Source organism: Acinonyx jubatus, chromosome A1, assembly GCF_027475565.1.
Source record: "Acinonyx jubatus isolate Ajub_Pintada_27869175 chromosome A1, VMU_Ajub_asm_v1.0, whole genome shotgun sequence".
NCBI classification, from domain to species: domain Eukaryota; kingdom Metazoa; phylum Chordata; class Mammalia; order Carnivora; family Felidae; genus Acinonyx; species Acinonyx jubatus.
Genome location: NC_069380.1, coordinates 112544356 through 112561151, shown reverse-complemented (window position 1 = coordinate 112561151; position 16796 = coordinate 112544356). Strand labels below are relative to the sequence as shown.

Sequence of the window (16796 nt, the reverse complement as noted above, 5' to 3'; positions counted from 1 at the left end):
GGGGCCAGCTCTCAAGCAATGGGAACAGAAGCAGACCTGGGCTTCGGCTGCAGAACACCAAAGGATATGCTTAGGTCTAATGTGGGGATCCAGGGATGTAGAAATTTTAGAAATGGAGGCAGACGGACTGTTTTAAGGGCTTGACAGCAGTGGGCATAGTATGGGGCATGGGCGTGCAGAGACACCGGTGGGCACAGGACCAGGAACGAGAACGGGCAGTGCCGAAATTCACTCACCTCCCAGAGGCCCTCTCAAGGAACGCTGATTCAGCAAGTCTGGAGCACCGGCCAGGAATCCGCATTTTTAAGAAGCCCTTTCCTCCCCAGACCAAGGTGATTCTGACCTAGGTGGCCCGGCGACCCTCCTTTTGAGAATGCCTCTACGTTGCTTTCTTGGCCATGTGTCCTCAGTGCCCTCAGTAGCTTTCACCGGCTTGAGTCTGAAAGCTTATTTCGGCCCCGCGTTGAGCGGTGGATAAGCACTTCCCCGGCTGGCTGCCGGGCCAGGGGCGGCGGGGCTGGCGGGCGGGCGGCACGGCAGCGCGCGGCCGCCAGGGGTCGCCAGAGGCCTCGGCTCGAGCGCTCGGGCTCCTCCGCCCGTGGTCGCCGCGCCCGAGCGAGCTAGAGAGCGAGCGGAGCCAGAGCGCTGCGGGCTCACAAAGCGGCCGGACGCGCGGCGGCGGGTGGCAGGAGCGTAGGAGAGCGAGCCGGCGGATCAGCCTCCTCCGCGACCGCGCCACACGAGCTCCAGCAACTCGGACGCGGGGACCCGGGCCGGCCCCCACGGTACGTGCCCCGCGGAACCCCGCGCCCCAACTTGGCGTAGTTGGGACCTCCCCGCGACCACCGGGAGGCTGGCAGGGGCAGGGCCTGGGGGTATCTCCGCGGGACCTTCTTGCCGAGGCTACAGGGCGGACGAGGGATTACCCCCCCCCCCCACCCAGCTGCGGGTACCTCCTCCCTCCACCCCGTGCCCCGTTTGGCCAGAGCCTGGGCTGCTGCTCGGATCCCTGTTCTCCCCCTCCCTACCCCGGAGCTCTGGGCACCGTCTGTGGGAGTGCGGCTTGCCGATCCAGGAATCCGCGTTTTTGGGGAGGGGTGCTGAAGAAGCCGATTCGAGAGTAGCGGTCCGTGGGGCACCCGAAGAATAGGCGACAGATATCCTCTGTAGTTTGGTAGCAGCCCCTAATTTGTGACGCAGCCTCTTGATTTGTAACTAAGACCCCCCCGCCTCCCATTCGTGAGAGGGCTCCCCGGCTCTCTCGATTCGCGACAGACGCTCCAGGTGTGTGAGGGATGACCCTTTTTCCGCCGTGAGATTCCCCAGTCCCTACAGCCGGGGCGGGTCGCCAAGGCGCCGAGACCTCGGTGCACCGCGAGGGGCTCGCCTGGCTCTGCCCTCCGGCTCACGCCCCTGCGTGCCCCCTGCCCGCAGATGCCGGCGATCGCGGTGCTGGCGGCGGCGGCCGCGGCGTGGTGCTTCCTCCAGGTCGAGAGCCGGCACCTGGACGCGCTCGCCGGAGGCGCGGGCCCCAACAACGGCAATTTCCTAGACAATGACCAGTGGCTGAGCACCGTCTCCCAGTACGACCGGGACAAGTACTGGAACCGCTTTCGAGACGTGAGTACCGCTGCTGCCAGGCCCTGCGGGGTCGGGGAGCCTCTGTGAGAGGGGGGGCTCTGAGGCGGGGAGGGGATGGGTGCAGACCTCTCACCGCAGCTTGTTGGCGGGGGGGGGGGGGGGGGGGTTCCCAGGCTGCATCTTGCCAGAGAAGAACTTTAAAGAGAACTTAGAAGGCTTGATACTGTTTGCCTGTTACCTGTGGTCCAGGTGTGTGTAATCGTAGGACCGGGGGAGATGACTCAGTACGCATGGTAAGAGCAGCAAGCAGCTTGGAGAGAGGCTCCCTAAGGTCCTCAGTTCCCCTAACGTGAATGGTTGACTTTGCCGAGCCCCCTAGAGAACCTTCCTGGGGCAGCAGGGATTTGGACCATCTCTGGGCTGTGCCAGAAGAATCCCTGCTGCAGATGTTAAGTTTAGGGGTGAGCCCAGCTGATTTGTTCCAGGAGGATTGGAGGGTCGTGGCAACGGGCCTGAGAAAATGTGGATGGTGGTGCTGTGGAGGAGGTGTGGTGGTTTTGACCCTTGGAGTCTTTAGGGAAAGGGAGCAAGCCACTGATGGAGCTGGTCTCCTGCCCTGAAGATGAGCTTGGGTGGCAGAGGATTGCTCTTGTGGGGGAGCCCTGGCAGGGGAGAAAGTTCCTCCTGGGCACCCACAGGCACATCTGCTGCCTGTTTCTTCCCCAAGGCTGGCTGTGTCTCCCCAGGTATGTCCCGGAGGATGCAGGACAAGAGGCACCTGGCACAGTCTTTCCAGCAGATGGCAACCCCCAGGTGCTGTGGGAGCTGCTTGCAGACAGCTCTTTCAAAGGCTGTCCCAGATGGTTGGGGCCATAGGCTTGCAGGGCACTGAGGAAGAACTTTTATGGTCCTTGACATTAGGAATTCCTGCCCGTGAGAGAGAGGGACCCGCATTTCCGAGTCTCTGTTCTTCTTACAGGGTTCTTTCAGGTGGGAGATGTTTGGGAGTCACCATCCTTCACTGGATTTATCTTATCCCCTGTCCTGGTCTTCCCAAACCCTTGCGGGGGGAAAGTACGAGGAAATCCAGAGAATCCAGATAATTTCTTATACTTTCTAAAGAGCGCCTCTCCAGGCCCCGTTCCTGAGGAGCAGGCCCGCCCATAGCCTTGAGTGAGGGCTTACCCCCTCCTCTCCCTCTTCGTCTTCCTCCTCTCTTTAGTTGGCTGTGGGCTGCTTTTCTTTGAAAGGTGCTTTCAAACACTTTCAGTGAACTTGGAGTTATTTTGAGCTTACTTAGGCAGCGGACTTCCTCTTTGCTTCCCCCAACCCTGAGATCCCTGGCACACCTCCCTGTGTCCCTGACCTGATCTGTTAACCATCTTGCGTCCCGTTTCTGCTCAGCTCGGAGGAATCCTGCAGTGACTTTCTTTGCCTGAGGCTGAAAAGGATGCCAGAGTGCCCAAAGGGTGCCCCCAAAGAAGCATTCATTCATGGACTCAATAGGGTAGACATACTTTTGCTTTGTAAAATTTATTTTATCATTACATTTTGGGTAGAGTTGAGGGACAAGGCAGATGCTTCCCCCTCCACGGCATGGAAGAATTGGGCCAGGTGCAGGGAAGGGACACCTTTGCAGATGCCTTGTTTTCCCTGGCGTCTCGGTCGAATTGAAAGCAGCTGTGCTCATTGGCCATTGGGGTGTGGAAAGGTTTACTGTGCTTTTGTGTCTGCTCAAGGTTTTCTAGTCTCATTGTATCATAAGCATGACATGATTCTTATCTCCCATCGAGCTTTAAATTTATAAAAGTTGAGCATTTCTTCATTTCTCATCTTTCTTGCAAATGGTGACATTTTTTTATCCTTGGGTCAGTGTTGTCCCAAACCTGGGTGATCATGAAGCTTGCCTGAGATGTTTGTTAAATTACAACATGCAGATGCCTCTTCTGGAGAGTGTGGCTCCATGCTTCCAGGAAGACTGTTGGGAAACTATATTTTAAACATTCTAGGTAATTCTTAAGATGTTTAGGAGATACTATAGAGTGTGCCTTAAATAACGTAAAAATGTCCACAGTTTAATAAAAAGAGAGACGCTTCTGTGTTCAAATGCAATGCTTTTTTGTTTCTGGAGAATTTTAGGTGTTAATATTTTTACCAGAATATATTCTTTTTTTTTTTTTTAACGTTTACTTATTTTTAGGACAGAGAGAGACAGAGCATGAACAGGGGAGGGGTAGAGAGAGAGGGAAACACAGAATTGGAAACAGGCTCCAGGCTCTGAGCCATCAGCCCAGAGCCCCACGCGGGGCTCGAACTCACGGACTGCGAGATCGTGACCTGGCTGAAGTCGGACGCTCAACTGACTGCGCCACCCAGGCGCCCCCAGAATATATTCTTTTAAAATGATATTTTAATCCAGTATACCATTAAAAACATCTAAAAATGTTAAAAAAAAACAAACAAACCCCTCCAAACTGGTGTTATTATCAACCATTTTATATGCTTCATGGTGCGGGTCGGGGGTGGGGGGTGGTGTCTGATGATACCAGTCAGGTGTGGCTCAGATATAATTTAATGCTATTAACCTCTTCAAAGTTGTGAAACTCAAACCAGCTACTCTTTTACTCCAAATCCAAGTATCTCCATTCGGTCATTTGCTTGGAGTAACTACAAAGCCTGTGTCCCCTGGGACCAGGGACTAAAAGGCTGCTTGCTTTAAAAACCAGATGTTCTGTGGACAGAGCCCCAGGGAACTGGGCACTTGATCAGCCAGCCTGATTGTTTTTACAGAGCTACGTCTTGCTTAAGATTGACAAAGCTTAGCTTCTCTGCTAGTGTTTTTGTTGTTGGTTGAAGCCACTGATAACTTTGAGAGGCTGTGTCCTGAGATTACTGTTACAATGCTTGTCAATTTTTGAAAGTCACTGTGAAAGAAAATATCTTGCCTTTTCCTGGACTTATAACTTTTTTGCACTTTGGGGAGAGAGATTTAGAAGTGATTTTTGAACTTGTGAAACTGAAAACTAAGGGCTCCTTTCAGATTTGGTGATACCATTGGTTGTTGTTCTTGGGCTAACTTTGAAATGGAAATGATGGCAGGCTGTGTACTCCATGCTCCCTAGCCTATTGAGTGTGCTGTGACATTGCCAGCGACTGCTTGATAGCCACTACTTACCAGGAAGTCGTCCTATTGTTCTAGGTACACACATAATAACTGTATCCTTCTTTACAGAAATACATCTTTCTCAACTGCTCCATGGCTTGTCTCCTGGAGTGATGGATTCAGGAGAAATAGGACACTGTTTAGATGTTAGGACATATTTGTTCCTAAATGTATTGATGGTCTGTTAGTTTGATTATCGTTATTTTTTAAAGATGAGCAGTTGGGATGTTTTGGTCCAATGGAAACTCAGACGTTTGCATAAATACAGTATTAAGAAGGAGAAGAAGGGACGCCTGGGTGGCTCAGTCTGTTAAGCGTCCGACTTTGGCTCAGGTCATGATCGCACAGTCTGTGAGTTTGAGCTTCGTGTCAGGCTCTGGGCTGATAGCTCAGAGCCTGGAGCCTGCTTCGGATTCTGTGTCTCCCTCTCACTCTGACCCTCCCCTATTCATGCTCTGTCTCTATCTCAAAAATAAATAAACGTTTAAAAACAAAAAAAAAGGAGAAGATGAAGAAGGTAGATGTTTGTATCTAGTTGTATGATAATTTCCAGCCTCCTATTGTCATGCATTTAACTTCTCTGTGGTTTGAGACTGAGGGGTCAAGATGTTAGAATCATTCCCTGGATTAAAAAAAAAAATTATTTTAGAGATAGAGTGTGTGTGAGTGGAGGAGAGGGGTGGAGGGAGAGGGAGAGAGAGAGGGAGAATATCCCAAGTAGGCTTCATGCTCATTGTAGAGCTGGATGCAGGGCTCAATCCCGCGACCCTGGGATCATGACGTGAGCCGAAATCAAGAGTTGGATGCTCAACCGACTGAGTCACCCAAGCACCTCTCTGGATTTTTCCTCATTGCGATTTGGCTTTCCATAGTCATTCCTGCAAGGAAATTTTCCTCTCTTCAATCTTACGTTCATTTGCACATTCATTCCAACCCATATTTGACTGTCTAGTGTGTGCGAGGCAGTGGGCTGTAAGGGTGAACATGATAAATAAGGTGGTTTCTTCTCTCAGTAACCTCTTGTTCACTGGAGGAAATCCTTTACCTTATGCTTTCATGCATTTCTCTCTTTTTAAGTTTTTTCTTATAAAGGTAGTATGTTCTGGTTGTAATTAAAAAATTAAAACATTGCAGAAATAGGTGATACCTAACATTAACCAAGCATTTAGTGTGCCAGACATTGTTTAGCATACTTTACATGTATTTTCTCATTTAATATTCATAAAAATTCTAGAAGTACTGTTATTATTGACCATTCACTAAAAGATTAAGGCTCTTGTCCCAAGTTACAGAACTAGGCTGTAGAGGAGCCTGGCCTGGACCCAGGTAGTCTGATTCCAGTTTCTTACTGTGCATGCAGTCAATTCAGACTGGAATGGACTTAGGGTGTGAGCCTCCATTGACATGACATGGTAAGTCTTTCCAATTTTATGTCTGAGGACAGTCAGTGAAGAACCTTAGTTTGACACAAAGAAGAATGGAAGCCAGGTAGATACAACTTATTGTAGGGGTCACATTAGGGCTTATCTTCTGCTAATAACGAGCTTCTGATTTGATTAAAATAATATTGTTGCTTACACCAAACATGACATTTTCTTTCTTTTGCATACATGAAACTAGACTTGACATTTAACTCCAGGATAATTACCTTGGGCAGGTCTGAAGAATCAGAAATGTTGCCTTGGCTGGCATTTATCTTATTCTGAAGTGATCTGAGTTTGTAATTCTAATGAGACCGCAAGGACCGGCCTGAATTCTTTTTCCTTTGGTGCACACTCTATGGGATTTGATGGTCTCCGTAGCAGAACTGGGGTGCCAGTGAGCATCTGATCTGCTCATTTGATCTTAACATCTCATCTGTAAGGAGTCTCAAGGGCAAACGGGGCTTATTGATAGAATAGTGGCTGGCTCAGTCAGTGGAGTTGGTGAGAAGAGAGGTGGTGTGGCTTAGTGGATCAGTCATTAATCTGTCACCACAGAAACTTGGCTTGTAATAGAGAGTAGCAGAAAATCATTTTGATTAAACAGGTTCAAGGAGACTTAAATGAGTTTGTGATCCTGACTCTCTTTAATGAACCCACTATCTTAAATCCCCTGTACTAAATGACCACTGATAGAAATAATTATTTCACAGGAATCATGGTAAAGGGATGGTTTGGAAGTCCGTAAGCCTGAGACCATTCCTGTGTTTTCTCTCCTTATCTTCACTTTGTCCTTGCCAGAGAAAACCTAGTTCTTGGCTGGCAAGGATAGTGGAGCTTCTTCACCCAGTTGACCTTCCTAGGTTGACTTCCCCTGCCTCTCCCAGTCCTTTCCCAGTCCTGCCCTGTAGGACTGCAGCTGAACTGGATTGCTGAGAGGTTAAGTCCTCTCCAAATGCTGATGAGATTATTTTCAAAAGCAAGAAGTGGTCCCAAATGGATCTTCAGGCCTTTATTACTCCCCTAGAGGAGTAGGACCTAATCATTAGGTCAACTATTTTACCTTGCTTGGAGAGACAAAGTAATGTTAGCAATTAAATATTTTTGTAATAAATCATGTATTATTTCCTTAATGTGTTTCAGACCAAACACATCTCAGTATCTAAATTTGAACACTTTCAAGGTGACTCATTTTACTTTTCTTTTGGTGAGGTGACTATAAATGTTCCTTAGGAAATTCCTCAGACCCAAGTTCAGAGTTGATCTCATCTCCCCAGATGAGATAGCTACATATAAAATATATTTCCTGTTAAGAGATTAAATAATTTGCCCAAGGTTACAAGTATTTTCTCACCATATTTCATTTAATAGAAGGTGCCGTCACTTTTAAGATGTAGCGTTTATGTGTACTTCTAAGAAGACAGTGCCCAGAATGAAGAATTCGGTAGACCCTTGGATAAAGCTAAGAGCCCAGAGGTCTACCTGCTCAGTGTAAAAGGTAAATGAGAAATGAACCACCATGCAGAAAAAGGACCATAGCAAGGTGATTTGCAGGTTTTCCCTTGGAACTGGTGGATGGAGGGAAAAAAAATATATGCCTCTGGCAATTCAGCAGTCTGACTCTTGTAGAGTTTCTTGTCTGAATTCATTCAACCACATGGCCTCTCCAAATCTTCGTTAATTAAATCTAAGGTGGTCAAATTGTTTGTCCTTTCTGAATCCCTGACTGCATTTGTTAAGTGGGGATAATAACACCCTTATTGGTGAGGACTCTAGATTTTAAGTGACTGAAATCTAGTTGAAGCTGGCTTAATTGGAAAGGAAAACTTACTTACCTATGTAACTGAAGAGTCTACTGATAAACATGGCTTTAGATAAGGTTGAATCCAGAGACTCAGGTTATATCATAGGACTTGGATGTGTGTGTCAATCAGTTTTCTCTCCCCTCACCCCATAGTCTTTGGGCTTTCTTTTCCCTATTTTGGTTTTTGTCTCAGGCTAATGAATTCCATAATTAGTGGTGGTGGCAGCTCATAGCAACTACAAATTTATATCATCGGATGGTTTTTATGTCTCAGCAAAATTCCCAGAATCGAGACTCATCAGATTCACCTATTGTATATACTTATCCCCAGTCAGTCACTCTGGACAATTGGGGAGAATGTGCTGATTGTCCGGGACTGGGACCTGAGGATAAAGTGATGGTGAGGGCTCCATTGAATCACATAGTGACAGGGAGGGTTGAGAGGTAGCTCCTTAAGGGGAAGTGGATGTCCACTATGTTGACCAGCCTTCCAGGGTTGGCGTGAAGAGTTTAACTGGCTAATGCATGTGAAGCGCTTAGCACAGTGTCTGGTGTCATCATAAATGCTGAGCAGATGGAGGCTATTATTTTTATTAATATTAACAACTCCTACAGTACCTTATTCCTCAATTTATAGTTTTATTTGTTTATATTTTAACTGTTTAAATCGTCGGATGCTTCCTGAAGAAAGAGCCTGAGTCTTATTATGCGTGGCACAGAATAGGTAGTGAGTAAGCATTGTGTTGACTTGAATTTTCCTAAGCATGCCTCCTGATACATCCCTGGGGGAAAGAAAGCCTATAAGAGAATTACAGAAGTGTGCTTTTATAGTTTTTGATAGGCAGAAATTATATATCAGGCACAGATTGAAAAGTACTTTTCCTCTAAGCTAGGACCTTACAACTTTATAAACCCTTTCAGGGGACACGGTGGTATAGAGCTTGGTGTCCCTGGACCTTTGCCTTTAAGCTCCTCACAGAAGATTGCTCAGTGAGTGTTGGAGTGAATTTGAGTAAATGAATGAATGAATGAATGAATGAATGAATGAGTGAATTATCCTGGACCAGGACTCTCCACACTTGCAGGATGGGGACAAGTAGTTCTTTGCAGAAAGGCCCAGCAGGAGGCTGGGCCCAGTAGGTCAGCTAGCTTTGGACACGTGTCTCTCTTTCTTTTAGTGACTGATAATGGTTGTGGATACCAACAGGTGGGGGTGCTGTTGAGAATCTTGGGGAACCTGACAGGGAGACCGAACCCCCACACAGTCTGGGCACAGTTTCTGAATCTGTGAAAAGCTCTTTGAGCCTGAGTCCTGTCATGGTGAAGAGCCCACTTTTGACCTGAGCTCACCTTGCAGTCTTGCCAAGTATAAGCTTGGGTCTTTGGCCAGAGCTGCCCTTTCCTTATCTATACAAGTAGAGCAATCATAGCTTCTTGGTGCCGCTTGGGGGAGGATAAGTAAGATCATGATGCGAAGTAGGTGCTCGTGCTCTTTGAGTGGCTGGTATACCTGCTCTTCTGATTTGCTTTCCGAAGGTCACTTCTCTTGTGCCCTGTGAGTGTGAGTGAATTGTTGGCGCATGGCTCCAGATGTTGTTTTCTGTCTCATGTCTTAGAGAAATGTTGGGTCCATTTCTTCTATTATCCTTGACCTTAGCTACCTTCCTTGCCCCTTGGGATGGCTGTGTGAGGTTCTGTGTGGTTCTCTCTTAATTTCCTTCCAGTTGCAGCTCCTGGCACAGAACACCTTCCCATTATGTTTCACATCATCACCAGACGTCCTGAAGCTGGCAGCTCCTCCTGATGTATCTGAGAGGGGCTTTGTGCCCAGCTGTGCCTGAAATCCTAGTTATGTGAAGGGCTCCCCAGGGAGCTCTGTTCTGTTGGCTAAGCCCTAATTGGTATCCCTTTTAATGGTAAACTCTGATCCAGTTGCCTGTAGCCCATCTCAAAAGGTATAAACCATCTTGTGCTCCAGAGTGATCCAGGCTGGCTTGGGGGAAGATGGAGTTCCGCATTACTGTCCTTGAGGAAATTCCTGCAGGGTCTAGCAAATGCTTCCAGTTGGTGTTCAGGAGTCCCCAAGCTCCTGGTTTGGCTTTAGAACCAAGAGGAAAGTACTGATAGGGTTGGCCAGGCCTTTGTTACTTCACTCCTCCAGTGTAGCTCTTCAGTTCTACATCATGACAGGCTCTCAGAGGACCTGTAATTCACTAAAGGCAAAGCAGGTTGGCTCTGGTTGAGGGAAACCCAAACAATAAAAAGTAGCCCATGCAGAACATGGTGGTACCCTCCTGCAGACATGGTTTGTACCCTCCTGGGATTTACCATCTAGTGTGGCAAACAGGTAAATCATCACAAAATCACCATTCAGGTACAGTAGCCAAAAGTGCTATCAGGTAGAGAGGTACAGATGCCTTCAGAGTGTGTAAAGGGGAGGGGGCGGGGCTAATCAACTCTTTTGGTCAGGGAAAGCCTCCCTGAGAAAGCCATTGGAGCTGCTAGGTGGCAGATGACAGGAGTGAGCCAGGAGAGGAGAAGAGGTGATTGTATTCCGGGTAGCCTGTGGCGAGAGCAAGTCCAAAGATCCCGAACTGGGAATACACTGATGTGTTTCCATTAGACACGTTTGCCCTGGGATTCTGTTAAGTAGCAAGCCCTCCCCTAGTTGATTTAAAAATCGCACTTTGCACATTTTCAGTTTAACACATATTTTGAGGGCAGGGGAATGAGTCAAGTGACAAGTGTGGTGTGCAGATGGGCCAAGTCCTTGGAAGGATGGCCCGTTCGTTTGTCCCCCCCCTGTTGGCTTTGATAGCCATCTCTGCTGTGTCAGATCCCTCACTTTGCCTCCCCCTTTGCAGAAAGTACCTCTTTCTCTTCTAGTGTCTGTGGCCATGCGCTTCTTCTTCCCTTGGTGGTCCACTGCTCTGGGCTGTGGCACTCCAGTAACTGCTGCTGCTCTTTAGAAATAAAGGCACCCTGGAATTTCTGGATGGGGTGATGATTTGTGAAGTATTTATTTCAACAATGAGACTGGCTTATATGGGCTGGTCCTTGTCCCTCTCCCCGTTCCCTTCCCATGTTACCATTGCTGAGAACAAAGTGGGTGCCAGGCTTGGAGGCCAAAGATGAAAACCAAGATTTCCACCCTCAAGGGTCACAGTTTAGGGGGAGAGATGGACACGCATGTGCTTCTTTTAGCCCCATGTCAGAGTGCTGAGTGGTGTGGGGCATTTCATAGCCCCTGCTTCTGGGTCCTCCCAGGTCTATGACAGACATGACAATAAAGGTTTCTTTCTAGGGAGGTAAAAATGAGTTACTGGAGATTCTTCTGGAAGGATAATATTAAAATCCACATCCACTTGATTGGGCTGCTCTTCTTAGGATCCTGTACAAATACGTCCCTCAAGAGACTCTCTCTCTTGATCTTTTAAATTTTTTTTTTTTTTATTTGGCGTACTGGGAAAGGGAGGAAGGAAGGACGTCTTATACAACTGTTTGTAATAATTTGCGAACTCTTCCTGTGTGATCTGCAACACGTCACACTACAGAGGGCACCGTCAACATTCCCCAGCATAATTATGTGGTGGGTGAACAGGCATTTATGCAAAGTCCGTCGATGCCTGTGATTGGAGCAGGGAAGCAGAACTTCCTGCGGGCATTCCAGGCAGTCTTTGTGCAGATAAAACATAGAGAAAACAACTATCCAGAGAATATAAGCCTCCCCTTTTCTGTTTTAGCTCTCTCCTTTCTCTGCCACCATTCATTTAAATTCAAATCAGTTTATATATAGTGTAGTATTGATTTCAGGAGTAGGGCCCAGTAGAATCCATATAACACCTAGTGCTCATCCCAACAGGTTCCCTCCTAATGCCCATTGGCCATTTAGGCCACCCCTCCCCATGACCCAACACCCCTCCAGCAACCCTCAGTTTGTTCTCTGTATTTAAGAGTCTCTTATGGTTTGCCTCCCTCTCTGTTTTTATCTTATTTTTCCTTCCCTTCACCCATGTTCATCTGTTGTTTCTTAAATCCCACATATGAGTGAAATCATATGAGATTTGTCTTTCTCTGCCTGACTTACTTTGCTTAGCATAATGCCCTCTAGTTCCAACCATGTAGTTGCAAATTCTGTCCCACCCTTTAGATGGAATTGCTGTAACTCTGCTCTAAAAAAGGCCAGGCCAAGTTGTAGGTGACTAGGCATGGCCAAGGCAAAAGGGGGAAATGCCTTTCAGACTCCCATCTTCATAATCTTGAAACATCACCACTGGTCTTGTTTAAAATGTAGATTTCAGCCCCCCCCCAGTCCAGAGCATAGTCTTCAGTAGGTCAAAGGTGACACCTAGGAAGCTGCATTTTACATAGGCAGAGCAGATAATTGTGATGCAGGTAATTTTCAGGCTGTATTTCTAGAAAAAATCCTGGAGAGTTATTATGTATCCTAAATACCCAACACCAAGAGATCCAATGAATAATAAAATTTTAGACAAAATGAGCATTTTGTCCAATAGTAAATGACTGTGAGTGCCATATTTTCCCTGTAGGCCAACAGGGCTACTGTTGATTCCAGTAGAAAGAAGGGTTTTGCTTTTCGTTGTGTGTATCTCCATAGATCTCAGTGGCAGTCATTGTTATGAGGTGCTCTGGGAGTGGGATAACAATGGACTCGATTGGCTTCTAGGGACACGTGTGCATGTGAGCATGGTGAAATTGACCTGGGGCCTTCTACATGATAAAGTCCTAGGGATCCTCTCAATAAATCTTCATGTCTCTAAAGGAGCCTGAACCCAGCCAGTGCTGGGCTAACTTTGTATCTTCTCTAGCAGAATTGATAGGTTTTGTGCACACTGAAGGAAACTGACTCTGACATTGACTTTAGTGTACAGAGAAATGAGTATTGAAGCTTAAGTGGTGCTAAGAGTATGTAATAAGGAATGGTGGATATTACACAGAATATCTACTTTCACAGAGGTGTGATTTTGCGCATGGGGTTGCAGATACTGGTTGGTGGAAGCACAAAGAAGGTCTGAGGGATGTGGGTCGGACAGTGATGCTCCTTGGAGCTCTCTTTTTGGTGTATTAATTTTTTTGATGATTTGGACAGATAATTTTGGAAAGATCAGAGGACTCCAAAAGCAAAGACTCATTAAAGGTGAGAACATTTTTGAGGATCATCAGGACATGGTAGCACTCCTTGTTCTAAAGCCATTGCACTGCCTACTCAACAACCTCTCAAACTTTGCTTTACCCCGTGTTACTGAATTTCTTCTAATTAATGTACCTAAAACTGATGAATGGATAAATAAGATGTGGTTTGTATATACAATGGAATACTACTTGGCAATGAGAAAGAATGAAATCTGGCCATTTGCAGTAACGTGGATGGAACTGGAGGGTATTATGCTAAGTGAAATAAGTCAGTCAGAGAGAGACAGATAAATGTTTTCACTCATATGTGGATCTTGAGAAACTTAACAGAAGACCATCGGGGAGGGGAAGGGGAAACAAAGTTACAGAGAGGGAAGGAGGCAAACCATAAGAGACTTAAATACTTAGAACAAACTGAGGGTTGATGGGGGGTGAGGAGAGGGGAAAGTGGGTGATGGACATGGAGGAGGGCACTTGTTGGGATGAGCCCTGGGTGTTGTATGGAAGCCAGTTTGAAAATAAATTTTATATTTAAAAAAACCCATTGCCAAGAAGGAGAAAATTGTTAACAGATGATAAATGAATAGATTTATGTGGCTGCTTGGGGTCTTTCCATAGCCCCACTGTTAAGGGACCGTTGGGTAGTTTCCATGTCTTTTTATGCTCATTGGATATGCTGATTCTTTTGTGACATTGATGGGTTTGGTTGGCTGGTTGGTGTCCAGAAGTTTAATTAGGCTAAGGTGTCATTTCCTGTCTCAGTCAGCTACTTTTGCTTTGAGTCTGGATCTGGTCTACAACCTTTGACCAGCTGACTTGAATAAGACCTATGCCATTTTCAATGAATGAGACAATAAAAATGTTATACCTGGTAAAGATAAATTGTGTGATTTTTCTTACGTGACAGAATTGATGGTATAAAATTTTTTCTTACCTCAGAAAGACCTTTACATATGTTTTTAAAAATACTTTGTTTCTCTCCATGGTCATCCTGGACCTAGGTCCTTGCCTTTCTAGTAACCAGATCATGGTACACAGATTCAGTAGTTGTGTTTGGTCACGTATTCATATATTCCTACCGGAGATACTTACAGGCCAGGGTGTTACGTACTTGACACTGTGCTGGCTATTTAGGATGTAGCAGGGAGTGAAAAAAGAGCTGATTCCTGTCCTCCGGAATCTGCAGGTTCCTTGTCTGAGATAAAGTGAAGAGGAAGGGGTGCTTGTCATCTGGGGACCTATTGGGGGTTGTTGTCCAAAGGAAAAGGCCTGGCCTACAAAGGAACCAGAGCAGTCCTGGCAAGCTGGACATCCGGAGGCCTCGTTACCTGAGCCATGTCTCTCTCTGGAAAAGTAGCATAAGCCTTCATCTGTGAATCTGTCTAGAGGTCAGGCCATGTCAGCCTATCTGACTGACACACGTGGGTTGCCTCTGCTGTTTTGCCTAAGTTGAGGAACCCAGGCAGTGCCAGCAGAAGGGTGCTAGTTGGTACAGTTGAGGTGGAGCATTTAGATGAGACAGGACTTGATGTGTATGAATGCTGAAGTGTGGTGTTTCGCCTTGTCTGTCCTGTAGGTAAAGGTCTGGCTTGGTAGGGAGTATGTTTCATTGGAGTATAACATACTTCCAGCAAAAGTGCCAATTGTGCGTGTACTACTGCTTGATGTACTTTCATAAAGTGAACACACACAACCATCAACCAGGTCAACAGACAGAACATTATCAGCATCTGAGCAGTCTGTTTTGTGTCCCTTGCTCTCATGGCCTGTCCCTGTCTAGCTGAGAACACTCCTGACTTGTAACTCTATAGACTGGTTCTGTCTGTTTTTATAACGGAATTCTGTTTTTTTGTCTGGCTGCTTTTGCCCAACATCACATTTGTGATACACCGTGTGCCATTCTGCTTTGTTAATCTCATTGCTGTGTGAATATTCCATAATTTATATGTTTTATTGTTTTTTAAGTATTTAATTCCAGTAGAGTTAACATACGGTGTTATGTTAGTTTCAGGTGTACAGTATTTAGCACTTCTGTACCTTTTACTTAGTGCTTATGAAGATGTGTGTGCTCTCCGTCCACTTAACCTGCTTCACCACCCCCCCCCCCATCTGCCCTCTGGTAACCATCACTTTGTTCTCCATAGTTAAAAGTCTGTTTTTCAGTTTGTCATTGTTTTCTTTCTTTGTTTTGTTTCTTAAATTCCACATATGAATGAAATCATATTGTGTTTGTCTTTCTCTGACTTACATCACTCAGCATTATAACCGATAGATTCATCCTTGTTGCAACTGGCAAAATGCCTTTCTGTTTTATGGCTAAGTGATAATTCATTCCATATCTTCTTTATTCCTTCATCTGCCAGCAGACGCTTGGATGGCTTGATAATTTGGCTATTGTCGATGCTGCAATAAACACAGGGGTGCCTCTATCTTTTCAAATTAGTGTTTTTAAACTCTTGGGGTAAGAACACAGTAGTAGAATTGCTAGATCATATGGAAATTGGATTTTGAAATTTTTGAGGAAACTCACTACTGTCTTCCACAGTGGCTGCACCAGTTTGCACTCCCACTAACTGTGCATGAGGGAGGGTTCCTTTTTCTCCACATCCTCACCAACACTTGGTGTTTCTGATTTTTGCCATTCTGGCAAATGTGAGGCAGTAACTCATCATGGTTTTGATTTGCATTTCCCTGATGGTGAGTGATGTTGAGCATTTTTTCATGTGTCCTGTTAACCATCTGTATATCTTTTTTAGAGAGATGTCTGTTTATGTCTTCTTCCCATTTTTAAAAATTGGATTATTTGTGTTTATGTTGAGTTGTATAAATTGTTCACATATTTTGGATACTAACCATTTATACGATATGTCATTTGTAAATATCTTCTCCATTAAATAGGTTGCCTGTTTTGTTGTTTCCTTTGCTGTGCAGAAGCCTTTTATTTTGGTGTAGTCCCAATAGTTTATTTTTGCTTTTATTTCCCTTGCCTCAGGAAACATATCTAGAAATGTTATTATAGCCAGTGTCAGAGAAATTACTGCCTATATTTTTTTGGTTTCAGGTCTCACATTTAGGTACTTAATCCACTTTGAGTTTATTTTGTGTATGGTGTAAGAAAGTGGTTTAGTTTCATTTTTTTGTGTTTAGTTGTCCAGTTTTCCAACACCATTTGTTGAAGAGACTGTCTTTTCCCCCATTGCATATTTTTGCCTCCTTTGTCGAAGATTAATTGGCCATATAATCATGGGCTCATTTCTGGGCTGTCTATTCTGTTCTATGGACCTACGTGTCTATTTTTGTGCCAGTACCATACTGTTTTGATTACTGTAGCTTTGTAGTATATCTTAAAATCTGGGATTATAATACTTCTAGCTTCTTATTTTTTCATATTGCTTTGGTTATTTGGGGTATTTTGTGGTTCCATACAGATTTTGGGATTGTTTGTTCTAGTTCTTTGAAAAATGTTGTCATTTTGATAGAGGTTGCATTAAATACGTAGTTTGCTTTGGTAGTATAGACTTTTTAACAGTACTTTTTCTCCCAAACCATGAGCATGATATATCTTTCCATTTGTTGATTTCATCTTCATTTTCTTTCATCAGCATTTTAAAGTTTTCAGAGCACAGATCTTTCACCTCCGTGGTTAAGTTTATTCTTAGGTATTTCATTATTT

The 16796-nt window shown here is 45.4% G+C and overlaps 1 protein-coding gene across 1 annotated transcript in view; it reads left to right on the top strand.

Annotated features, from left to right (window-relative positions):
* The first annotated feature begins 591 nt into the window (after positions 1 to 591).
* The window catches only part of SPOCK1 (SPARC (osteonectin), cwcv and kazal like domains proteoglycan 1), a 515798-nt gene continuing 499593 nt past the window's right edge, over positions 592 to 16796 (top strand). The window contains exons 1-2 of the mRNA XM_027076628.2: positions 592 to 785; positions 1435 to 1620. Coding sequence (XP_026932429.1) covers positions 1435 to 1620 — 186 coding nt within the window. The 5' untranslated portion in view covers positions 592 to 785. The remainder of the gene's footprint in view (positions 786 to 1434; positions 1621 to 16796) is intronic.